The sequence below is a fragment of the Neurospora tetraspora genome (assembly GCF_033439725.1).
Source record: "Neurospora tetraspora strain CBS 560.94 chromosome Unknown B0H65scaffold_2, whole genome shotgun sequence".
In the NCBI taxonomy this organism is placed as follows: domain Eukaryota; kingdom Fungi; phylum Ascomycota; class Sordariomycetes; order Sordariales; family Sordariaceae; genus Neurospora; species Neurospora tetraspora.
This window is the reverse complement of record NW_026944384.1, coordinates 6645195-6668322: the sequence shown is the minus strand read 5'-3', so window position 1 is coordinate 6668322 and position 23128 is coordinate 6645195. Positions and strand designations below refer to the sequence as shown.

Genomic DNA, 23128 nt, shown 5'->3' with positions numbered 1-23128 from the left:
GACTAGCGGACATGGCCCAGAAGCTGGGGGCCAGGAGGGGGCGAACTTTGTACTGTCACGAGACGAGATCATAATGGTGATCTAGACGGATCTATGAACCCGCCTTTGGTTGGTAGATCCCTATTCCAGGTTCTAGGACTTGGGTCCATCTGGGGTCCGGGTCCGGGGTCTCGGGAGGTTGAATGGCACGAGGATATAACGTCAATCAGTCATGTCAGTCAGGAGGAAATGGGTACTTGGCAGGCGACGAATCTATCCGTTTCTGATCTACCCGTCTACTTTCCTTACATGCCTTGAGATGGCACAGGTGATTGATGCCGTCACCCATTACCCGCCCTGCTTTGCCTACCTAACAAAATGTAGAGTACAACCTCCCCCCTAACAAGGTAGGTAGGTAATGAGAGAGGTAGAGTAGATGAAGATGGGAGGTATCAGTGCAGATCGCGAAAGACTTCCCCATCCAGGCAGGCCTACTACAAGCTCAATACTCTACGCGACTGACGCCACCACCCTCTCATGCTCGCCTCCAGTCCGCATCACAACCGGCGCAAGGTAGAGGTAGGGTAAGGCAGGAAGTACCAACCTATGAAAGGAAGCTACCTCTCAAGAAGAAGGCAACACCAGCCGCACACTGCATTTACGGCAGCGGCGCGGCCCTCTTTTCCTCGTGGAACTTGTGTAGCCGGCCCCTTTGGGCTGAACAAGGCAAGATAAAACCAAACCAACCCAATCCTGAAGGATGTGATGTGAGTAAAAACTCGTATTCATCAGTGGGCGTTAGTAGATATCATGCATATAGGGACATGGACGACCTATCAACGGCGAAGTTTATGTCATCAGGGTCGTCAATGTGAACTTTCGTCCGGGGCTTTTCTTGGTCTGGCCCTTTTACCTTGCCCGGGATTGTGTCAGTCCATTATCCGTCATTGCGCATTCTCGCGTTAGTAGAGGTAAGGTCTATTCCTTCCTATGTTTGTTTCAGCAGGGGCTTGGTAGAGTAAACTAAGGTACCTAGGCTTGACTGGAATAACGGGGAACCTTCGATGCGACCCGCATTCCACCATGTTCCTTACGAGGACAGGGTCAGATTGTAGTGTCCCGCTTCCGGCGCCCAAGACAGTCACCGTCAATGGATAGAGGAGAACAGTCCGACGGAAGAGGAAATTCCGGGCGGTGGTAGGGGATGAGATAGGGGATACACCAGGAGACAAGAAGCGAAGGCAGATAAGCGACACAGTGGAACGATGACTTCCAATGTAGTGTAGGTCAACAGGTCAAAGCCCCATGTCTACCTACGCTAATTGCCTGGGGGTGTACTTAAGGTACCCCTACTGTCCATATCAACCCCTACACAGACTATCGCTGTGTCGCCGGCTAACCACCTACACAAGTATGAATACTCGCTTGCTTCCTGCAGTTCCGGCACGCAATGTCATGGGATGTCGTGGCCTGTTGAGGGAGATGTCGTGGGATCTAGATGAGCCTCGCTTAGATGCTGTGTATCATCCATCCCATTGCTGTGTTCGACGAGGATTCAAGACTCAACCCATGTTGGGCGTGCCGGCTTCCACTCCGGGACTATTGACTCGGATGATCGATTCGGTATGCCGTCCTAGGGTACAGGTAGGTAGGTCCGTCCGTGAACCGGGGGACTCGACGGCCCGTGGTGGGGGTTCCGGTGCTGTCCAGGTGTTCAAAGGTCCCATGGGGTGGGCGTTTCCGCACGGTCATCGTCTATAGCATCGGTCTGTCGCATCTCTGTGAGAGCAAGGCTCGTGGCCCTAACGTCGATAGCCGGTACCAATCGACATTGGATTGCGGTTTGGTGCATTGGTTTCTTGCGTTTTTGTTAGTGGTGCGCCACTCTCTGTCACGGTGAAGAATGACAATGACGTCCGTTGAGTGAGAGACTTTCGGAATCATTCACTTTGGATTGGAAGGGTTGGTATGATTTTGTTGAAAGATGCCCAAGCGTTGTGTTTTTCTGAAATAAGCGAGTGTCGACGTTGGTCGTTAACTGCCAAGCCCGAAAGGAGGTGCGCCGAGGGCACACGTGACTGCGCCGAACGGAAAGAAATGTGGGTCTGCGATATCCAAACTTGGAACTTTCAAGTCGCTGAATGAACTTTTTGTCAACAACCGCTGCCGTCACCACCTCACCATTGCCTCACTGTGCTGCTGGCAAACGACATCAACAATGGCTCGAACGACCCAAATAAAGCGCAAGCATATGCAAATTGCTCGCTTTTGCCGGCAATACCTCCAACTCGCGCCGGTCGTGGACTTCCCCGACGGCGAGTACCTGTGCGATGCATCAGTCCAAGAGACACTGTACGAGCAGCTTTTTAGCGAGGACATGGAGAATCCCGCACCTCCACGGTACCAGCTGAGGATCCTGAAGGAGCTGGTGAAGAGGATCGAGGGAAGTATCGAGGATTGGGACAGATATGTAAGTTTCTGTAAGACGTGGCCGGAATCATAGTAGATTGAAAGGTCTCGGCTGGCTGCTGCTACTGCAAGTTACTTTGTTGCGAGTTTCCATCCTCACCAAGTATTTCTTTCGCCGTTTCTTACTAGGGCCTCTCGGACAATCTCTACACAAGATTATCCCATCTGCTCTCGCTGCGGTTACCCTCCGAGGCCGATGCCGCGCAGCAAAAGTGCTACGTCACTTACCACCTGTCTCTTCTCGGCGCCGGCAGTGCTCATGACCAGACACTGCCGGTTCTCGGAGACAAAGCCCCCCACATCACCCTCCTGGAATCCCGCAACCTCATCGCCGCCTCCGGCACCACCGGCCTCCGCACCTGGGAAGCCTCCCTCCACCTGGGGCAATACCTTCTCACGCACCCTTCACTCGTCCGCGACAAGCGCGTGCTCGAACTCGGCGCAGGGACAGGCTACGTCTCTATCCTCTGCGCCAAGTATCTCGGCTCCAAACACGTCATGGCCACCGACGGGTCAGATGAAGTCGTGGCCAACCTGCCTGACAGTCTTTTCCTCAACGGGCTCCAAGGCTCTGACAGTGTTCAGCCGATGGAGCTATGGTGGGGTCACGCGCTTGTCGGCACCGAGGAGGAGCAATGGAATGGAGGACGAGAAGTGGATGTGGTGCTGGGCGCAGATATCACGTATGATAAGAGCGTTATTCCGGCGTTGGTGGCCACGGTTGAGGAAGTGCTTGGGCTTTTCCCCAAGGCGGAGGTGGTGATTGCAGCGACGGAAAGGAATCGGGAGACTTATGAGAGCTTCCTGAGCGTGTGTGAGGGCAGGGGGTTGGAGGTGGTTCATGCAGAGTTTCCGGTGCCGCCCAGATCTGAGCAGACTGGGCCGTTCTATAATGACTTGATGCCGATACACATTTGTCAGTTGAGGCGGATGTAGGGTGCGGCTTGGATTTCGTAGGGGAGCTGGAGGGAGCTCGAGCTTGACGCCGGGGTGGTGTAATTGATACCCGCTTGTCACTTATCGTCAGAGCTTATCGGTCAACCTTGATGGGTGTCGTCGCATTGTCCGCTTCGATTCCTCTGAGGAGAGGCAGACAATCACTAGATAGAAATGTCTGACATAACCAGTACTCTTTAATACGATCCGCAAAAGGTCTCGAAAAAAAATAATGCACTGAAAGAAGCAGGTAGCATCTTGGTCGCGAATGTTGTTGGATGAGAGGATGTCCTCGGCCACATGTTTGTTGATTTGGACGATTGCAGTTGGGACGACAACCGTTCAAGACTCGCTGTCTTGGCAAGGCCCGTGCACTTTTGTGTTGAGCTGCAGCACGGTCCACCTCTCGCTCGCAAGCAGCGGCGCCAAGATTCGAACCTCATATCTCAGGCCACACTCCCACAAGATTAGGGCTTGCACCCAATTAAGCGACACGGGAGTGGAATTTCTGAGTGGCTCCACCGAACCTTGCGAGTGCCCCGTGCGCGGCGAGTGCCAAAAAACGACTTCAAAAAAAGCACAACGCTCCTCCATCGTTGCACGCACTTCTCGGTCTTGATCGTCAACTCGCCCGCAAGACACCAAGATGGCTGACTCCGACTCCCCCGTCACCCTGCGCACTCGCAAGTTCATCCGCAACCCTCTGCTTGGCCGCAAGCAGATGGTCGTGTACGTTGCCCTCTTTCTGCCAATCTGAGAGTAAACGCCGTGGCAGCAAGGCAGCAATGGATTCTTCTCAAGTCTTCACAGAGCATATCCGAGCAAAACTTCCATCGAAGTCCCACCAAGCAATGCGACAAAACCACCGACAGAACCCTCTTCCCGAGATGCGCGATCGATCGAGTCAATCATAACCCACACATCCATCCACATTTGTACCCTGCGAAATCAACAGCCTGATGCTCAAGAGGCCAGAAAGAGATGGGAAACAAACATGAAAGACTTGCTGAAAGACTTGCGGTTTCGCGGGCGATCATGATGCGGATTACGATGATGGGTTAGGGTTACAACATCTCGTGGAGAGTGGCGGTGGTTTGTCGCAGTCGCTTCGGTGATCGTGATACAAATCTGAGGGAGGCGGAGAAGGAGACACATCAAGTCCAATGCTGCTTTGCCATGCGCGGTTGTTGCTCCCTCAACAACTTAGGACAGTCTTGCTTACTCCTGCTTTTTAACACATACAGGGATATCCTCCACCCCAACCGTCCTAACATCTCCAAGGACGAGCTCCGCGAGAAGCTGGCCACCCTCTACAAGGCCACCAAGGACCAGGTCAACGTCTTCGGTCTCCGCACCCAGTTCGGTGGCGGCAAGACCACCGGCTTCGCCCTCGTCTATGACTCCCCCGAGGCCATGAAGAAGTTCGAGCCCCACTACCGTCTTGTCCGTGTCGGCCTTGCCTCCAAGATCGAGAAGGCTTCTCGCCAGCAGCGTATGTCTCATCTCTGTCTCTGTCTTTGTCACTCACTAACACCCCCAAAGGCAAGCAGCGCAAGAACCGCCAAAAGACCCTCCGCGGCACTGCCAAGGTCAAGGGTGCCAAGCCCAAGAAGGAGAAATAAGCGTATCGCTCTCCTTGGTGCTTTGTCGTCCTTCTCTATCTCACCGGGTGTTTGCGAGGGTGTGCATTCTTTCTTACAATGCATCTGGGGCTTCCTCCGGCAGTCGATCTGCCGCCTGCAAACCTAGTCAGCATTTGGAATCCATTTGGAGGCGTGACGGTCGGGCTTTCTGGGATTCTGGCGACATAGCATACAATTCAGGGGTGTTTTGCGTGGCACAAAAACAAGATGATCAACACCCTGTCTTCCTGTGATACTGACTTTGTCTCGACGTTTTTGTTGACTTGCAACTGAATGGTTCGATGATGGGAACTGGACGAGTGTCCTGTCTTTCCACCTTGACAGCCACGGAACATCGCGTTCATGCCTGCTCACGATGTGCCTCTGAAGCTTCTTCCAAGTGGTATGTTCTGTTTATTTTGATATGGCTTTTCCTGCCTTGCCTTCTTCCTCTTTTCTCCCCAAGTCATGGACATACGCCTCGCCACAGCCATGGGCGGTGGTATCGCCTCTCTATCCGCCTTCCATTCCATCGATTCCATTCACCTTCCGCATTTTCCCATCCTTCTCTTTCCTCCCTTTCATTCGACCCCCCTTTCGGGACCTTCTCTTTGTTTTTGTTTTTTGTTTTTTGCATCCAGCCATCCAGTCAACACCAAGGCAGTCCTGCTTCCCTTCACCTCCACCTCGCTATCACTCGCCAGCTGAACCGCTAGAGTCAATGCCCACGGCCGTGACATAAAGGCCCTTGGAAAAGATGGGAATTCCTCCCGTCCTCTCACCCTCAACTTCCGTCCTCCATCTCCTTCCCCCCTCCGTTGCCTCGCCAGTGGCGTCTCAGGGCTCACTCTCCGTCCGGGCTCTCCCTGGTGCTCGCGTTATTCTCGTCCGAAGTGACAGCGGGCAGCGCGGGCAGACGAGAAATATACCTATAAACCCAACTCCCCACCCTAACACTAATAATCACATGGCCATAAGGCGGCCAGTATCCCTCGCCCTCTTCTGTGAGGGTGTACCCCTGTAGGTCGCTGTCGGGGAAGAAGACGCCGCGGCCGTAGGGGGGGAAGTGCCCGTAGTTGGGGAGGGAGCCGATGGTTGTGTGGTTGGGGAAGTTGGGGATTGGGTTTGGAGTGTTGGGGTTGATTATATACATGTCTGTGTCTATGTCTGTGTCCAGCTGTGTTTGCACTTGTGGTCGTGGGTTGGGTGAGAGGGTAGGGGAGGGGATTGATGCAACTGGGTCTTCTGTCTCGGCGGTGGTGGCGGTGGTAGCAGCGGTGGGATGAGTGAGTGTATGCGTGGTTGTGGTTGCCGCTGTGGTTTCGGAGGTTTGATCTGGCTCTGGCTCTGGGTCTGGATCTGGGTGTGGGTCCACGTTGGGTACATTCACCATCGCACCCACCGGGACCGGGACAGGAACCGAGTGTGCCAAAACAGGCGAGCTGGGCGCCTCTGGAATCAAGGGCTCGTCTTCGGGCACTAAACGTGCTGGCGATCCCGGTCTAGTCGGACCGACGCCAATGGGAGAGCTACTACGCGTTGCATCTGCCGAGCTTGTCAGAGGCTCGGGGCGAGGGGAATAGATGGATGGACTGGGCTCCAAATCCGAACGGACAACGGGGCTGGTGGTTGTGGGGGTGGGGAATGAAGCGGGAGGTAGGCTTGACAGAGTTGGGGATGGGGATGGGGCTGATGACCTTTGGAAGCTGGAATCGGCGGACTCCATGTTTCCATCGTCGGTCTGAGTGGATGTGTCGGTTTGAACTTGGAGATTTGCTGGCGGTATTGAGGGTGCCGGCAAGCCTACTCTTGAGGAAGTGGAAGTCATCTTGGAGGCTTGGAAACCCGATCGACTGGTGGACTAGTGGACTGGTGGTCTGCTATATCAATCTTCGTGTCTGACCCTGGGTTTGCTCAAGTGGACTACAAAGGAGATGGCCGTCGTGCTTAGAGTTTACGAGAAGGCCTGGGAGGATGGCCTTTTATGGGGGGGAGCTCTCCTCTTTGCCACTGGCTCATGAAGACATTCGCGTTGCCCTCCTTCACACGACATGACACATCGGCAAGCGTCGTGGTTCAATGACACATTCATGTTGTTTTGGCTATTTGAGGGATTCACACAGTCCGCGGACGAGATCGAAGGCAGGGCCAGAGGGCAATCGACAGCAATGCTCGATGTTCACTACGCTAAGCAAAACAGGTCACGTTCAGAGAAGGCGAAATCCGGAGGTTCAGTGCGCAGAGGAGAGTGACAACGACGGAAAGCGGTCCACGGATGGTGTCAAAGCCCTGCGGGCCTGGTCAATGACTTGCCAGATTCTGTCGATTCGACCGGGACAATTTTACTACCCTCACAGCCGCGAACATCACGGATCATCGCGCATCTCACATACCTCGGGACATTTTTTGATGGCCTGGGGGCAGCCAGTTCACCTCAGCCTTATCACTGAACGGCCTGAGCAGGAACTTGAAGCAGACGCTTATATTTTCTCATGCTACGACGCCTTTGGTTCCTTCCCTGGCTTGCTTTATTCCTCTACTTACCTATCCCTACACCTCATATACCTTCCAGTCCTCTCGGATGCTAGATTCGGCTCGTTCTACCCATTTTCCCTTCTCTGCCTTCTTCCATCTGCGCCGGCGCCGACGACCCATCTCAAGTAGACCATGCCCGGGGCCGCGACCGATAACCCACCGGTGAATCGGCCCTCAAACCACCCGGTGCACCAACCGGGGGAGTGCCCCAAAAACCATCCGGATAATTGCTCCAACAACCAACAGTATAACCATTCTTCATCCCAACCGGCGGAGGCTCCGGCGTCCACCCCGAATGCGACCCGCGCGGGGTGTAAAGAGGCGTCAAGGGCTCCCAAGGCCACACAGGCTTCATCGACTCAATGATGAGGCTCCGCACTCTCTTGTCGTCATCATGAATCCATCGCCTGATTCTGTACCAAGGGCCGCCGCCATCGCTTTTGTCAATATTGCAGTAAGTGCCAGGCAGTTGGTTTCGATTCTCGTCACCGTCGTCGTCGTCCTCATCCCACTCGTCGTCCAGCCAAAGACTGATATTGAACGCCCGGGGACAATCAGCTAGGGGACCGGACCAAATACAAAATCCGTCATTCTGGCCCCGGCCGGAGAAGGGGTAGCCGTTCATGGCGCTACCGCAGAGGTAGAGGCCGACGGATGTGTTGTTGAGGTCCAGGCGGCTGGAAGGTCTCGATGGCTTGGGCTCTGGGTTGGGCAGGCTGGTGGAGATAATAGAACGGGGAGCACCTGTAATAGTTGAGAAGGGGTCTGTCGAGTAGGAAAGGTCTGCGTCGTTGGTCTGGGGTTGGGAAGAGTCCGTGTCTTCAGAATCCCGCACTTCAACGGGCCAACCGGACTTCGATTCAACCGGCGCCTCAATCGGCAACTCAGCGGGCGACCCCGGTGGGGTTTGATCGAGCGGCGAAGGTGTCGACGGTTGCCACGGAAAGACACTCCTAGTTGCATCTACGCGTAAATGCTGCAAGTGTCTCTCGCTGCGGCTGTCTCTTGATGCAATACAGTAGGGAATGGGCTGCCGCTGCTGGTAAGGTCGGTCCTCTTCACCCTTCCCGTCTTCTTGCTCCTCTCCTTGCTCCTCGGATTCCTCCCTCTCCCTCTCTTCCTCTTTCTCCTTCTCCTCCTCATTCTCCTCCTCCTCTTGCTTCTTTATCTTATCCCCGTGCATATCGCCAGTCAAATCGAGATAAATGATAAACGACCGAGGACATTCGGCCGCGTTTCCGGAGTAGATGACAAGTTCTTCATTGCCACCGTGGTCGGAGAAAGGGTGGCCGTTAATGAGGCTGCCGGAGAGACTGAGGGTTGCGGGGGTTGAGGAGAGGTTGAAGAATTTGGGGATTTTGACGGACACCGAAGGGATAGCGGAGGTAGGGGTGGGAGCGCTCGGAGTACTGGGGATGTCGGGGACGGACGAGCTTGCGTTGCTAGGCTGGGAGCTGTTCATCTCTTCCGGTTGAGAATCGGGACCGGGAGAGGGCATTTTGGAGGCGGGAAAAGCGAGTCTATCGGCAGAGTGCTATGGTGGTCTGTTGGGTGTTGATGTTCCTGGGTGCCTTGCGAAGTGTGTCCCTGCCGAATACGTTGAGAGGTGTCAGTACCGGTTCTCGGTCAAGAAAGGGATAGGGGAGGTGCGATAGCGAAGGGAAGTTCTCCTTAAATAGCAGTAGAGGCATATTCCTCGGGGCAGAAAGGTGAAGGGATGCCTATCGCTTCTCCTTCAATGAAAATGATGCCCCACCAAAGCATTGTTCGTCGATGACACTTGCTTCCGTTGGTGGGTGGCTAGCGGAAGAGGTGGACAAACTGGCCTGCAAACTGCCTTGAACGAGATCGAAGGAAAACATGGGGACAGCCAGGTGTGATACCAACATCATGGCACACGGGTATGATCGAGATCGAAGGTGAGGCTAATGTGAGGTCAAGTGATATTCGGTAGGCACAATGACTGCGGGAGCGAGAACCCAATATTTGATGTTGGAGAGGAGGAGAACAATGATGGATAGAGAAGCGCAACAATCCGAGCATGACGGAAAAGCTTGGTTCCGATCGATAAGATTACACTCTGTGCTAGAAAGCGGTTGAGAAGGAAAGTACGATTCACATTTACGACAAGCTCACATGCAATCAGGCAGCTACCTCTACCAACCGAAGCGGAAGAGTGCCCTTATCGTTATCTCTGCGCACAAGAACCTTGATGGCCAATTTTGACTACTTCACTTCCCGACGTCGCCAACTCAACACAACCTCCTGTTCTCAGAAAGCACTGGACGCCATTTACCCCGAGCCGGCTCCATTCATTGCGCGCCGCCTCTATTCCTCTCCATCGCTCCATCTAGGGCCAACACCGCCATCCGAGCAGAACCCCACCGTGTCGATTTCCTCCTCAAGTCTCATTAATTTTTCCCCTTCCTTGAACTGGTAGCCATCCGAGTCACCTCCTCAGAGATCCTTAGGCGAATTGAGCGGCGTAGGCGTAGGAGAGCTTTCGCCAACATATTCGAAGTGGGTGGTGAAATACGCCGGGACGTACACGACCTCATAATCCTCCTCGCGGTCCGAGTCCTCAGATCGGGTAGGCGGCTTGGGTTTAGGGAGAGTAGGAATCGGAGCGCTGGGCACGGTAGGGATAGGCTCACCGTCCTCGGCACGGGAGGGCGTCCTTGGCTTGGGAAGAGTCGGGATGGGAGCACTCGGTACAGTGGGGATAGGTTCGCCGTCCTCGCAGCGAGCAGGCGGCTTCGGCTTGGGGAGCGTAGGAATGGGAGCGCTGGGAACGGTAGGGACGGGCTCCCCGAAGGTGGTGGGGGTGATCATTTTGATGGTTGGTTGGATGTCCGCTGATTTTCGTTTTGTCGATATCCGGCAGTCGTTGTGGACTGCTGTTGTGTTCAATCTGTGCTTGGATGGTATTGATGTTTGGGTTTGGTCATGAGAGGGCCGGGAAGGATTTTTATGCCTCTTCCTCGCAGGAGCTACTTTCTAACCTCGGCAAGAAGTTGTAGGGATCTTGGTCAATCTTGGCTGGAGGTGATACCCTGACGCAGCGTCGCCGTTTGATGAGGCCACTTCCGTTAGTGTTTATCTTCGTGGTATGTTGGTTTGAAGGTATACCAGCAGTTCAGGGACGAGAATGGAAACAAAAGATGGCACAACGGATATGTCACTAGCATGACAGAGCGAGGCCGGAGCTGAGGTTGGGTAGTGGTCGCTGGAGGTGGCCAACAAGATTGCGTTTTGGGAAAGAAAAGCCAAGGTCGAGGCCAGAAACAAGAGGAAATGACTGACAGATATACTGACAACATGAAGGAAGGCTCGATACCCGCGTACGACATTTCGCCATCGGAAGCCACGAAATGATCCTTATCGGCGACGTACGATACTCCGATATCATACCTCAATGTCATACAGGCGAAACATGAGCGTCCAGTCAATAATCGGCCTGAATCCGCATGCAGGCACATTTCCTGACTCCGCATGTTGCACTCTGGCAACTTCTCTTGAGGTTATCTTCCACATGCCGCTTTTTCACCAAAACTGAACATCTAGACGCGTCATCAACGGCAACGGAAGAAACAGATGACACCGACAAGAAGATTTGTTCAACTCTCTCGATCTCGGCCCTTTTTGCTTCGAAACTGTCAGATATCTGAACTACCGAGTCCACGCTCACAACCCAATACTTTCTCTCGCCATCCCACGTTACCCAGCCGCAACCTTGCTGACATGATTCCTTGATCGAACACTAGATTGCGTCCTCTGCATCTTTATCTCTCGAGGGCACCAGCGGACCCAAACCCTTCAACTCCCTCCACCAGGGCTCAGTTCTCCAACTGATCTTCTTCTCCCAATCTTCCAGCGTTTGTGCACTGAACGTGTTCTTACAGATGGTCGACCAATAATAGTGACGCCCTTTGCAAGTGCAAGGCGGAGTCGTAGTTGTAGTGTCTCTATTGCTGCCACCACTGCTTGTGGTGGTTGTGGTCGTGATAGCGCTCGTGCTGGCGGGAGTATTTGAGCTCTTGATGGTCGAGGAACCGGAGCTGGTGGAGGAGGACTCGGTTGGGGAGTAGGGGCGGGACATTGTGGTGACGGCGAAGTTGCTAAGCACGATACCCAGTTTGGACGGTATTTTAAGCCTCGAAGATACTTTGAGTTCGTGGATGCGGTTCGGCTCCAGACTTGACAGATGTTGGAATGGGAGTTCGTTCGTGGGGATGCTGAGTGAGTTGGCAACACGAGGTTAGGAATCATGATCCTTTTGACCCTGTTGGACAAGGGCACCTCGTTGCAGGAGTGGGAGAAGCTGCCGTTGCCGAGCGTGCTTGATTCAAGGTACGTGATGCTTGGTCGGTGACTTACTGCCCAATGATTCAGCATTGCGTTGGTCCCATCCTTCTTCTAAACCATTCAGCTTCGAATTGGTTTTGTGCCAGTTTGGACACTCCCCGAACAAACACTGAGTGCCGACAAGAATGCCATCAAGGTCTGATCAACACCAACTGGGGGCCGCATCTGATTGAGGCCGGACACCTTGATGGGTAGTTCTCCTTTTCAGCAAGGTATGTCATTCCCATGGTCAAAAGTTACCATGAAGAAGACACTCTTTGAGAATGAGCTATAAGAATACCTCCTGTCCTTTCTTCCAGCCTCAAAGCCAATTGTTCAACATTGACAAACACTTCTCAGTTCTAACTTCTCGAACGCAGCGCAACTACAATCACCACACTTCAAGATGTCCTCCGGATCCTTCTCAGAGACCCGATCACAACCACCCTCACCACCCTCACCACCTTCACCACCTTCACCGTCTTCACTGTCTTCAGTACCCCTGCCACCCTTACCATCCATACCCTCGACACCCAGCACCGGAAGTCCCCAAGTCTTCACAGGCCCAGCCTCCTCTCACGCCTCTTCCCAACCCACTTCAGCCCCCAATTCCCATACCTCTTCCGCAGAAAGCTCCACATTTGACTTGTCGGTATTCTTTTCACTCGACCCCCGACCAGTGCCCCGTGACCCCACCTCGGGCATGCCTTCTCCAAGTCCACCCAGCTCGGAGGCAGAGCCTCAGTCGATTCCTCAGTCCCTGTCCAGCTCTCAAGCCAGCGAAAACTTCGCTGCACCCAGAGGTACTTGGACCATCTCAACGGAAGAATGTCCTCGACCAGCCATGAGCAATCTCCAGCCAAATTCGCAAACCAGCTCCGAAGAAAGCTTCATCTATTTCACCGGCACCATTCCCCCGAGTCCTCCCCTTTCATTCTCCCGGCCGAATCGAGGCATGTTCCTGATTGGTCCCTCGAGCTCTGAGACGAGTCCTGAGAGTTCGGTGTGTTTGACTGCTTCTACTTCACCAGTCCTGTCGCCAGAGGCCGCTCACGATGCTTCTCAGACAGGTTTCGTATCCCAGAGTGGATTGCGAACGTCGGTTTACTTCATTGCTCCTACATGTACCTCGCCCGTTGCTTCGAAGAATAACTCCCAAGCTGCTTTCCCTGATACTTCTCACCATACTTCCCAAGGCAGCTCTAACCCTTACCCCACTCCTATCCTCCAAGTCAGAATGCCCGGTTCATGGATTTCCTCGCGCAGCAACTCCCCCATCCCACCAAAGTCTTTGTCCAGCCCTCAGCAAAGTCCCCAGACCCGCACTCAAACCAGCTCCAACCCTTACCCAAGTCCTATCCTCCACGTAACCATCATGCCCGGCTCTTGGGTTTCTTCACCCAGTTCTCCCACTTCTCCATGTCCCATTCCCTCCACCCCGAGCTCGCCTGTTCTTGAGGCGGCTACCTCTAGTGATCCCATTCCTTCGAATAGTTCTACCACATCCACGACTTCCACCACTTCCACCACTTCCACCACTTCCACCACTTCCACCACTTCCACCACTCCCACCAGCAACGACACAGACAGACTCGACAGTAGTACCCCAGACATCACCATCACCATCGCCGGGCTTAACATTTGCAATCCCACCGACACTAGCACTAGCACTAACACGGACACAAGCACCAGCCAAGATACCAGGACCAGCACCAATTCGAGCAGTGACCCGGACCTGGGAAGTATACCTCTAGGCAGTGGGAGTAGCGGTAGTAGCATAAACACCACGGAGGCAACTAACAACCTATCACCACCTTCCCCACCAACGTGCAGCTCAAGTGGCTCAAATAACTCCACTGCTCCTCCTTCTCCTGCCAGTACTACGGGTAGCATTTCGCCGGCTTGTATTCAACAATGAGGTGAGGAAGGAGGGCGTAAGAACTGATGGGGTGGGAATGGGAATGGGAATGGAAGTCGGGAGGGGAGATGGCAGGTAGAAGTAGGAAGGGGAGATGGCAGGTAGAAGTAGGAAACTGGTAGGTAGGGAAAAGTAGTCGAAACGGAATGATCAAAGGGAATACATGGTTGCGATATAATCGATCGACAGCGAACATGGAGCGTAAGGCAATGAGCAAGATAATTCACAGCTATATCAAGCATACAAGTCTAATCAGGTCCCTATTACTATGGTCAACCATGCCCAACCAGTACCGGCACTAAGCGATGCATTCTTGCCCCAATTTCCCTATGCCATGGTCAACTTCGACTGTATCGCTTTTTTGGCCTCATACTCCGCCATAATGCTCTGCAAAACCGACTTTTCTCGCAAGAACTGAAAGAGAGAGACAGATCGACCCCCTTTTGCCATCGTCTTTCCACCAACCCTTTTCTCCCCATTCCCCTTCTCACCCTTCTCCTCTTTCACCTCAGCTATCCTCGGTACCTTCGACCCTCCCAAACTCTACTTGGAAGAAGAAGCCGAACCCCTGTTCTTCCTCAGCGACCCCGTAATGATACTCGGCTGACTCCTCCTCGGACTTTGCACCTGCGTGGAACTCAACCTCGTGCTGCTAAAAAGCTTCCTTCTCGGCGTCACAAACGACGCCGACGTTCCAGGGGCCGTCGATGGCGGCGCCCTATGTTGACTCTGACTGGTGGCCGGGCTACTTTCATGATAAGTCTCATCCAGATCGTCATCGGCATAATCTTCATTCATCTCAGGTTCAGGGCTGCTGGACACAAGGTTAACGACTTGAGATCCCTCAGGGATGGCGAAGGAACCGCTGAACCGAGTTGTTCTTGTTGACTTAGTGGTGGCGGTGGTTGTTTGGTTCAGCTTGGAAGGGGTGGAAGTTCGGCGAAAGGGCAACTTCCGAGCTGAAGGACGCTCGATGGGCGTTTTGGCTAGTTTCTGGGCGAGCTCGGATAATTGGCGACGCTTCTCTACTTTAATCTGGGTGTCGTCCATTGTGGTGGACTCTTGAGAGGACTCTTCCTCGTCCAATCGCTTCATGGCCTGCTCGTAGTCTAGGTTGGTAGCGTCCAATGATTTGCGAGTCTGGCTGGTGGTAGGGACGGCATCTCTAGGGATCGACTTGGGCGGTTGACTGGCTCTGCGTTGACTGGATTTTGTGGTGGTTTGACTCAGAGATGGGAAGAAATCGTCGTTAGAAGCTGAAAGGTCGGAGAGCGCGGGGCTAGCAGGCTCTTCGGATAGTGATGCTCGCTTCTGGGGTCTCTTAGGTGTAGTCTCTTGTGATTCCTCCTCCTCATTATCCTCCTGATCGTCCTCGTTGTTTTCCTCATGGTCGTCCTCGTTATCATCCTCTTCATCATCCTCCTGATCATCCTCGTTATTGTCCTCATGCTCCTCCTCGTCGTCATCCTCGTAGTCGGGACCCGGCATCGGAACGTCATCCTCGTCCGCAGGCTCAAACCGGTCGAGGATCTTGTTGTTTCCCAAATCGATGCTAAACTCCGGGTCCGGCTGCCTTCCGCTACGGACGCTACCCGTGTCGGAAGGGATAACATCCAACCTAGCATAGCTAAAATAGCTACCCCGATTGTCAGCTGCCTGTTCCAGTCCATCAGAGAATCCGTTGAACTGCTCAAGTGTAATGCGCTGGGATTCGAGGTAGGCGGAGGAACGAGAAGGGGGTCTTTGATCCTGGGACTCAGGCTCCTGGGAAGGAAGATCCGCGACGTCTGGCAGCTCGTCACCGAGAACGGAGCTGCGCGGAGGGGTGTTGCGACCTTCGGACGGGGGTGCGCTAGGACCATGCTGGGGAGATGACGGCGGTTCGGGTGCTTGTTCAGGCTGTGGCGAGGGATTGCTTACGTTTAGATGTTCGTCGCGAGACACGGAGGCATCCGCTTCCGGGCGTGAGCCGGTACCGAGAAGGCTGGTTTCCGGGCGGAGATCATCAATAATGGAGGCATTGCCAGCGGAAGTCACCTGTGCAGCTTGAGGTTCATAAGAGCTTCCGTGGTCCGTAGCAGGGATGAGACTTTCTTGGGCAGTTTGTGACTCGGGCTCCGAAGGCACCTTATGATCGAGAGTACGGGAGCTGGCCTTACTGGCCCCATCTTCATTCGCCGGCGAGATGTTGCCTTGGTGTTGGGTCTCCGGCACCAAGACTTCATCTTCGGACCGACGCAGCACCCGTGGCTCCATCATGTCGGCAAAGTTGATGGTTCGGTAACCCTTTTCGGCATCCCCGTCGGCGTCGTCTTCGTCCTCAGGAACCTCAAACTTGTCATATACTCGGTTTCCCTCATCATCATAGACCTTCTCGTTGACGTCCAGGTTTCTATCTCGCTTGGAAAGGAGAATTCGCAAATCGTTCTGTTCCCAGACCTCGACAACGGTTCCCGTCATGTTCATAACCTGAGGTTGCCAGTTGGTAGCCTTGGAGAGCAGGAACTGCTTCCAGGTGATGATCATACCGGCCTTGGCCTGTCCCGGTTGGAGGAGAGGCAGGGTGGTCAAATCACTGGGAAGAGGAGGCAAGTCTTCCTCTTCGTCTTCGTGCTCCTCGTCATCGTACTCCTCCTCCTCATCGTACTCTTCCTCATCTTGTTCCTCCTCATGGTGGCCCTGAGCCGCATAAGCATCGGGGTCCTCCTCGTCGTAGTTCAAGATGACATTCTCCTCTTCGTCCGACACCTTTCTCTTCTTGTTACCCGGCTCCTCCTCTTCGTATTCATCCTGGTTCTGCTGCTTCCGCTTCGAGGGTCCTCCACGACCACTGCCCCAGTAATTTTGCTGTTGAGGGTCCCAGCGTTGGTAGAATGGAAAGGGAGGTTCGCTGAGCTCAACGCCTTCCTCGGTGCACTCTACGGCAGTATAGTTGATCTTTTGGCGCCAAGCATCAGGATCTACTTCGGTTACGGTGACTTCGGCGTCCTTCTTCGCATCCTCCACACGGTGGTTGACCAGAGGCTTGACACCCTTCATCAAGCTAGCACGGATCTTTGCCTCGTCTTCTTGAGACTTGGGGTTCTTAAGACCAAGAGATCCGAACAGCATACGACGGCCAGCGTCCACGTCGAGCTTCGTCTTCCGCTTAGCCGGGGCAGAGGTTGTGTTGTCCGCAGAGGGCTCAAGCTTTTCAGTCTCGGCAACGGGAGCTGCAGGCTTCTCTACTTCAGCTGGTTTGCCGAGATACTCAAGATGACCGAGTGACTGGAGCAAGGCCATCCTCTTAGCCTCTAGGTCGGCCGGTGTCGAGGTCTCCGCATCTTGACCGGACGTAGAACCAATAATAGAAGTGTCTCTAGACGCGGTCTTTCTTATCTTAGCAGAAAGCCTCCGCCGTGCGTTCCTCATCCTTGTTTTGTTCTTGCCTTGGCCTGGAGGCACTGGACTTTGGTCCTGTTGGTCGTTGGATGCACTTGAAGCATCAAGGGTGGCCGTATCAAGGGTAGCTGACTGTTCGCTGATGGGCTGGAATACAGCTTTGGTAATATTTGCATGTTTGGAACTTGAAGTAACTGGTTCGTCATCCGAGTCGTCATCACTGCTGTCACTGGAATCGGACTCTGAATCGTTGCTAATATCATTGTCGGAATTTGCGTTGGCATTGTCGCGCGAAGAGATATCGGAATTACTGCTGTTGCTATCATCACTGCTGGAATCGTCCTCCTCATCCTCGGAGTCGCTCTCGTTGCTGGATGCGTCCTCCTCTGAGCTGCTGTCGTCGTCGCTACTACTGTCGCTATCGCTCTCGTCAGAACTTGAGGATTCGTCATTGGGCTGGGGGTTCTTGGGGGCGACCATATCCGCGGGGGGCTTTACTTTGGTGGTATAGACCTCGGGGCCACTTTCGCTGTCACTGGCAGCGGATCCTTCGTCAGAGGATTTGTTTGGGACCTCTTCGTCCAAGACCTCGTCCGCGTCATCAGAGAGTGAAACAGCATCCGAGTCGTTGGAAGAGTCAGAGTCCTTTTCAGATAAGTCCTCGTCGTCCTCGTCGAGGTCAAAGTCTGACTCCTCTTCTTCCTCATCTGAGTCGAGGGGAATCTCGTCAGACTGAGCAGCGACTTTAGCGGGCTGGACGGTGCCCTCATCGTCCTCGTCATCATCAAACTTCTTATGAATAGGAAGGTTCACATCCTGACCCGACATGCGAAGGGCCTCAACCATGTGACGGGAAGCTGAACCATCGAGGATGGAGCCAGCAGGGAAGCCATGCTCATCGTAATGCTTGATCAAGGAGCCGACGGATTCGGCATCGCTCTTTTCAGACGCTTCCGCCTCAAGTTCGTCCTCAATCGCACCTTCAGGCCCACGGACTTGAAGACGTCTCCTGTAGGCTAGCATCTGTTGCACGGTCATGTGGGGACGGTTCCTGCGTCGGAGCTTCCAGTAAACCTTCTTCTCGTTGCTATCGTGCTGAAGGAGGAGCTTCTCGCAGACGTCAACCGAGACTCTTGGGAAAGCAGCCCGGAGAGCAGCGATTCTATCGATGTCTGAGAGGTCGATGGACTTTTGGGACTTGGTGGGGCTGATGTCGGTGGGTTGCTCGATGTTGTCCTCGGCTGGGGTCTCTTCTCTTGACTCGACCTCCTGGAGGCCCTCGAGTTCATCCGCAAGTTCGTCTGGGTTGATCTCGTAGTCGTCATCTTCATCTTCGCCCTCTTCCTCTTCCTCATCGTCACCATATTGCTCTTGATCGACAAAGTCGTCGTCTTCTTCCTCGTCCTCATTGGCATCAAGGCCGGCGTTGTTGAAGCGGACTTGTCGAGTGCTCTCACGGTCTTCAGAACCTTCGCCATTGCGGGTGAGGAAGAGGGGTTCGGCTTGTTCATCATCACGCTCGATGGTATCGTACTCGATTCTCCTCCGCTTGAGAGGGGGGATGTCTACCGGGGGTCTGTCTCTGGGGGACCTGAGTCGAGGATGGCCAAAGGGAACGCCGTCAATCAGGTGTCTGCCATCGTTGGAGATCTGCTCACGGCCGGACAGCAGACGGCGCTTTCGGTCACCGGTGACGAGGGGTCGGACACTGCGGGGTTGGGAGTCAGCAGCTGCAGGGAGGGGTTGAATGACAGGACAGGTGAGAATGGGCTGAGATGCAACTCACAAGACTTCTTCCTCGTCCTTGAGGAGTTTGGAAACCTGCTGGAAGTGCAGGCATTCGAAAGCGTAGCCCTCCTTGTTGCGTAGCTCGACTACGTAGTCTTCAAGGCCCCATTCCGGGCTCTCGAGGGGAATGATCTCGTTGATTTGGTCGACGAGGTCGGCAATGGTTGGGTCATTCTCCAGAGGGACGTGGTGGATGATTCTGACCTCGGGGAGGGAGTGACGCCGGACGACGAGACGCAGACGAAGGCTATTGTCCTTCATGTTGGCGTCGATGTGTGATATGGATTAGGTGTGATTGATTGGTATGATATCGAAGCTAGAGGTTGGGTAAGTGGTTTAGATGGGTTGGGTATGATGATGTTCGTCGTCTTCGGATTCCTTTCCGGTGGACAGTGGTTGTGGGAATTTTGCAGTGTCCGGATCGAAGATGATGTCTGAGTCCAAGATGACGAAAAGAACGCGTAAAGTTGAAAGTTTGATTTGTTTGTGGGGAGAAAAGCAGAAGCAGTCGAGCAAATCCTGGTTCAGTCTCGTAAACTTTGCTTTTCGCTCCTGCCCTCAGTCCTCGCTCTTTCTGGCGTTCGTATTTCTCGTTTCTTCAGGGCATTTTGTGGTGGCAGTCGCGACCTTCTGAAGCTTCCATCCCGCTGGAGAACAAACATTCAATCGCCAGGAGCACCTTGCAAGCCTTATCGGTGGGGCCGAACGTTGATGCCAAGACTTGCTCGCTTCCTGTTGGATGAAACATTGCGGGGGCGTGCAGTTGGTGGGGCCAACACTTTTAAGACATCCAACTTCCAACACTTGCGCCAATGTCAGAGCACTACCTCATCCGTGAAGGATCTCTAGATGGTACCATTCAAGAACGCGTAGTCCCCCAACGAGGTTCGTACAGGGAGAAAGGTCCCAAGCCCAAGGTCAGTCTAGCTGTCTCTTCAGAGGTCCGATGTACTCCTGCACGTGAAAATGCGTGATGAGCTAAGCTCTAGTCTTTTCCCGGGAGTGTCTCCCACAGGAAGTAATTCCAAAGGGAGAGGGCATTCAGCTACAATGGCTCTAGAGGTCAGGGGAAAGCAAGATACCTTGGTAACTATCTCTATAACATAGTTGTCTAAAGCCTGCCTTCTAACTAATGTAAATCGAAGAAAGGGAGAACCCGCCAGAACGCCTTCAAATTTTGTGCCTCCAGAGATATGGTATAGGTATACACTATATGCATAGGTGATGTCGCGAAACAATGGACTGTAGTTGTGTTCTATCACTGAGGGAGCGCTCCCATATCCAGCATGTGGCCCATCTTTTCAATCTGCCGTCGACGCAAACACCCGTTAGCACTTTGTCACCAGCAGCAGTATCACCAACAGCGTCACACAAACACAAACGTACCTTGGTCTTCAAATACCCCTCCACTTCCGGCGCCCTGAACCCTCCCTTGCCCTTCCAACTCAACGGCACCATGGCCACCCTTTCCGTCACCACAATCTCCCGATTCGGGCCCTCCACCGCCCTGATCTTATCCGGGTTATTCGTCAACAGTCTAATCTCTTTCTGACCGAGGTCCCTCAACATGGCAGTCGCCAAACCATAGCTTCTCGCATCCGCAGGGTGGCGCAACAGCAAATTGGCCTCGACGGTATCCGATCCCAGGTCTTGCAAGTTGTAGGCTTTGAGCTTTTCGCCCAACCCGATACCTCGGCCTTCTTGGCGCAAATAGATAATGATCCCGCCAGCGGTGTTGGAAGGCAGCGACATCAGACGCGCGGCCTCGTCGAGCTGCTCTCCGCAGTCGCAGCGCGCAGACCAGACGGTTTCGCCCGTGTAGCATTCCGAGTGTATCCTGACCAACGGCGTCTGCTTCTTCTCCTCTGCCTCCTCCTTCTCTTCCTTCATCTCTCCTCCTCCAACACCAGGTTCCCGACTCGTCGTCCTACCGGGGTACAGCCGCCCCGTATAGGCACCCCTTACCAACCTGTCCATCTCCGTCTCGCCCTCCCGCACCCTGTCCAGACTTTCACTTCGGATGTTATTGCCGAACACAATGGCCAGGTGCTCCTTGTTGTCCACGTCGTTGGTGTACAAGTGCAGGAACATCTCGGCCCCGTTGGTGGTCGGGATGCGCGCCCGCACTATGCACTCCACATGCGGCAGGGACTCGAGGAGTTTGGGCTTCTTGGTGCCGCATCCTCCTGAAGGAATGGAGCTGTCGACGGGGATGCCGCGCGGCTCCGAGAGGGAGAGGGAGGTTATGGAGGTGGAGGGGGTTGCTGTGCCGGGGGTCTGGGGAGGCGTGAAGGAGGGCGAGAGGAGGGAGGGCGGTGGTGGTTGGGATAGGGGGGTCGAGGGGACCGAGGAGGGTGTTGAGAGGTTGTCGCTGGTGTCGAGGGTAATCGCGGGTGCCGAGGTAGAGAGGGAGGTGGAGGAGGCGGAGAGGTCTACGGATTCGACGTTGCCATTGTCTCGAGACTGGTGGTCTTGTTCGCTTCTCTTGGGAGAGTAGAAGGAGGGTAATTGGGTCGTAGTCGTGGCATCGGCTTGCGATTGCGCTGATGTTGATGTCGGGCACATGTTTGGTCTTTTAGCCGGAGAGGCGAATGGGCGCGCGCAGAGAGGTTCGGCTTTGGGATGGAAGTTGCTGGTCGTGTTTAGGACTGGAACATCAATGCAACTCTAGAGAACAAAAGGAACGCTGTCGCAAGGAAACGAGAAGCAATTCGAAAAAGTCGGTGGTGTCGTGAAAGAGAGACCTGAAAGAGAGAAAGTTCGGATGCGCTGGGTCAGATGGTTCTGTAACACAGGGACGGCGAATTAACACAGGTCTCACACAGCAATTGGGGAATCATTAGTCATGGACCCCGACTGCGGGGATTCTTCGCTGACACTCGCTGACTTTCTTAATCCCGGGCCCTAAATTGGAGAAAGGTCTCAGACAATTGGCCGCGTTTTGCGGGGTTCCTGCCGGGGTTCCTGCCGGAGACAAATCGGAGTGTCGCCAGAGGGACATGGTCTGTGCGCATGTGTCAAGAATTCCACTGATCTGTCGCTGACACTCTTCAGCCCGGGCGTCAACTACGAAATCGGGAACACAGCCCGGGATGAGATGCCTCACTCAACACCATGGGACAATATCAAAACTCTCATTTACTAACCCCAAAGCCAGCGCTATACAGAACACCTTTGGGCCGACTTGGGCGTACCAGGCTCATCAACTGAAGCCAACAACTCCCCCGTCGAACACGGTCGCAAAGATGGCACAAACCCCCATGACCGTCACCACAACGGCCGTGCCGTACAGAATCCACCTCAGGACTTTGCCGGAAAAGATGCTCAAGTACGACGTCAGGATAGACAGCTTGGTAAAGGCCCCAGCCGCCGCATAGAAAACGTGGGCGACGTACATGTGCTGCTCCTCTCCCCCACCGTCAGCCTCACTCCCTAATTTGAACCCTTTCAACCCCCGGCAGAAAAACTCACCTTCACACATCGTGTCAACATCTCCAACATGTTATCCACCGGCAATGGCAAGTTCCAGATATGTTCCCCCAGTCCATATCGTGTGGCCGCGAGAGCCATGGACGCCGAGACCAGCGTGAACAGGCCAGCCAAGATGATGAAAAAGTCATCGACGAACAGACGGCGGGTGATGTACGCACGGCAGACAATGCGGAGAGAGACAACCACACCCACGAGCACCATTAAAACCAGGTTGACCTGCCATATCGTCGGCTTTTGGGTGGACTTGTCGCTAAGGTCGTAGCCGGCTAATATATCAGGACTGAACGATGGCCTTTGTGCTTGGCGGGGCAATAGGGGGTGTAGGGGTGGCATTGGTGTTGGGAGTGTTTTGGGACTGGGCAGGTCAATTTTTGAGCATCATACTGCAGCTGGTGCGCTTCCCGGAGACGGGATCGCAAGGCGATATGGGAAGAGGATGATAAAGCGGGTTTATGATCTTCGCGATCTCGGAACTTCGATCCTCGAGCCTCGAGCCTCGATCCTCGACACCCCCACCCCTCGGACGACCCGCCCTAGAGCGTATAAGTCCTTAGCCGCAACTGGCGGCCATGTGCGTGAAATCATGGCGCTGGTTTCCGTTTCCGCTCCGCTACACCTTCAAAACATGCAAGCGCTCATGGCTTGTGGCTCACGGTACGTAGGA

The 23128-nt window shown here is 54.2% G+C and overlaps 11 protein-coding genes across 11 annotated transcripts; 5 read left to right on the top strand and 6 right to left on the bottom strand.

Annotated features, from left to right (window-relative positions):
- The first annotated feature begins 1977 nt into the window (after positions 1-1977).
- Positions 1978-3702, top strand: B0H65DRAFT_460022 (putative methyltransferase-domain-containing protein). Its single transcript, XM_062826502.1, has 2 exons — positions 1978-2449; positions 2578-3702. The coding sequence occupies exons 1-2, from the start codon at positions 2198-2200 to the stop codon at positions 3382-3384; spliced, it is 1059 nt and encodes a 352-aa protein (XP_062685437.1). The 5' UTR covers positions 1978-2197; the 3' UTR covers positions 3385-3702.
- A 184-nt stretch (positions 3703-3886) lies between these two features.
- Positions 3887-5262, top strand: B0H65DRAFT_460018 (putative 40S ribosomal protein S24). Its single transcript, XM_062826501.1, has 3 exons — positions 3887-4113; positions 4629-4876; positions 4927-5262. Exons 1-3 carry the CDS (start codon positions 4031-4033, stop codon positions 5004-5006), a joined length of 411 nt encoding a protein of 136 aa, XP_062685436.1. The 5' UTR covers positions 3887-4030; the 3' UTR covers positions 5007-5262.
- Positions 5240-5992, top strand: B0H65DRAFT_460016 (uncharacterized protein). The gene has a single exon (XM_062826500.1). The coding sequence runs from the start codon at positions 5309-5311 to the stop codon at positions 5720-5722; it is 414 nt and encodes a 137-aa protein (XP_062685435.1). The 5' UTR covers positions 5240-5308; the 3' UTR covers positions 5723-5992.
- On the bottom strand, positions 5787-7285 carry B0H65DRAFT_569870 (uncharacterized protein). The gene has a single exon (XM_062830427.1). The coding sequence runs from the start codon at positions 6832-6834 to the stop codon at positions 5851-5853; it is 984 nt and encodes a 327-aa protein (XP_062685434.1). The 5' UTR covers positions 6835-7285; the 3' UTR covers positions 5787-5850.
- On the bottom strand, positions 7286-9190 carry B0H65DRAFT_145365 (uncharacterized protein). Its single transcript, XM_062820994.1, has one exon. It carries the CDS (start codon positions 9037-9039, stop codon positions 7663-7665), a length of 1377 nt encoding a protein of 458 aa, XP_062685433.1. The 5' UTR covers positions 9040-9190; the 3' UTR covers positions 7286-7662.
- A 526-nt stretch (positions 9191-9716) lies between these two features.
- B0H65DRAFT_145359 (uncharacterized protein) lies at positions 9717-10501 on the bottom strand. The gene has a single exon (XM_062820993.1). The coding sequence runs from the start codon at positions 10371-10373 to the stop codon at positions 9999-10001; it is 375 nt and encodes a 124-aa protein (XP_062685432.1). The 5' UTR covers positions 10374-10501; the 3' UTR covers positions 9717-9998.
- An 800-nt stretch (positions 10502-11301) lies between these two features.
- B0H65DRAFT_547111 (uncharacterized protein) lies at positions 11302-11640 on the bottom strand (the record flags this gene model as incomplete). The annotated part of the gene is made up of 1 exon (XM_062829490.1): positions 11302-11640. The coding sequence occupies one exon, from the start codon at positions 11638-11640 to the stop codon at positions 11302-11304; it is 339 nt and encodes a 112-aa protein (XP_062685431.1).
- A 651-nt stretch (positions 11641-12291) lies between these two features.
- B0H65DRAFT_521131 (uncharacterized protein) lies at positions 12292-13803 on the top strand (the record flags this gene model as incomplete). Its single annotated transcript, XM_062828743.1, has 3 exons — positions 12292-12842; positions 12876-12888; positions 13033-13803. The coding sequence occupies 3 exons, from the start codon at positions 12292-12294 to the stop codon at positions 13801-13803; spliced, it is 1335 nt and encodes a 444-aa protein (XP_062685430.1).
- A 200-nt stretch (positions 13804-14003) lies between these two features.
- B0H65DRAFT_569844 (uncharacterized protein) lies at positions 14004-19609 on the bottom strand. The gene is made up of 2 exons (XM_062830426.1): positions 18971-19609; positions 14004-18892 (listed from the first exon to the last, which is right to left on the bottom strand). The coding sequence occupies exons 1-2, from the start codon at positions 19231-19233 to the stop codon at positions 14347-14349; spliced, it is 4809 nt and encodes a 1602-aa protein (XP_062685429.1). The 5' UTR covers positions 19234-19609; the 3' UTR covers positions 14004-14346.
- Positions 19610-20060: 451 nt separating this feature from the next.
- B0H65DRAFT_460002 (putative GTP cyclohydrolase II) lies at positions 20061-21820 on the bottom strand. The gene is made up of 2 exons (XM_062826499.1): positions 20359-21820; positions 20061-20278 (listed from the first exon to the last, which is right to left on the bottom strand). The coding sequence occupies exons 1-2, from the start codon at positions 21535-21537 to the stop codon at positions 20231-20233; spliced, it is 1227 nt and encodes a 408-aa protein (XP_062685428.1). The 5' UTR covers positions 21538-21820; the 3' UTR covers positions 20061-20230.
- Positions 21821-22232: 412 nt separating this feature from the next.
- On the top strand, positions 22233-22726 carry B0H65DRAFT_421596 (uncharacterized protein; the record flags this gene model as incomplete). Its single annotated transcript, XM_062824351.1, is given in 3 exon segments — positions 22233-22325; positions 22339-22354; positions 22434-22726. The coding sequence occupies 3 exon segments, from the start codon at positions 22233-22235 to the stop codon at positions 22724-22726; spliced, it is 402 nt and encodes a 133-aa protein (XP_062685427.1).
- Between the last annotated feature and the right edge of the window lie 402 nt (positions 22727-23128).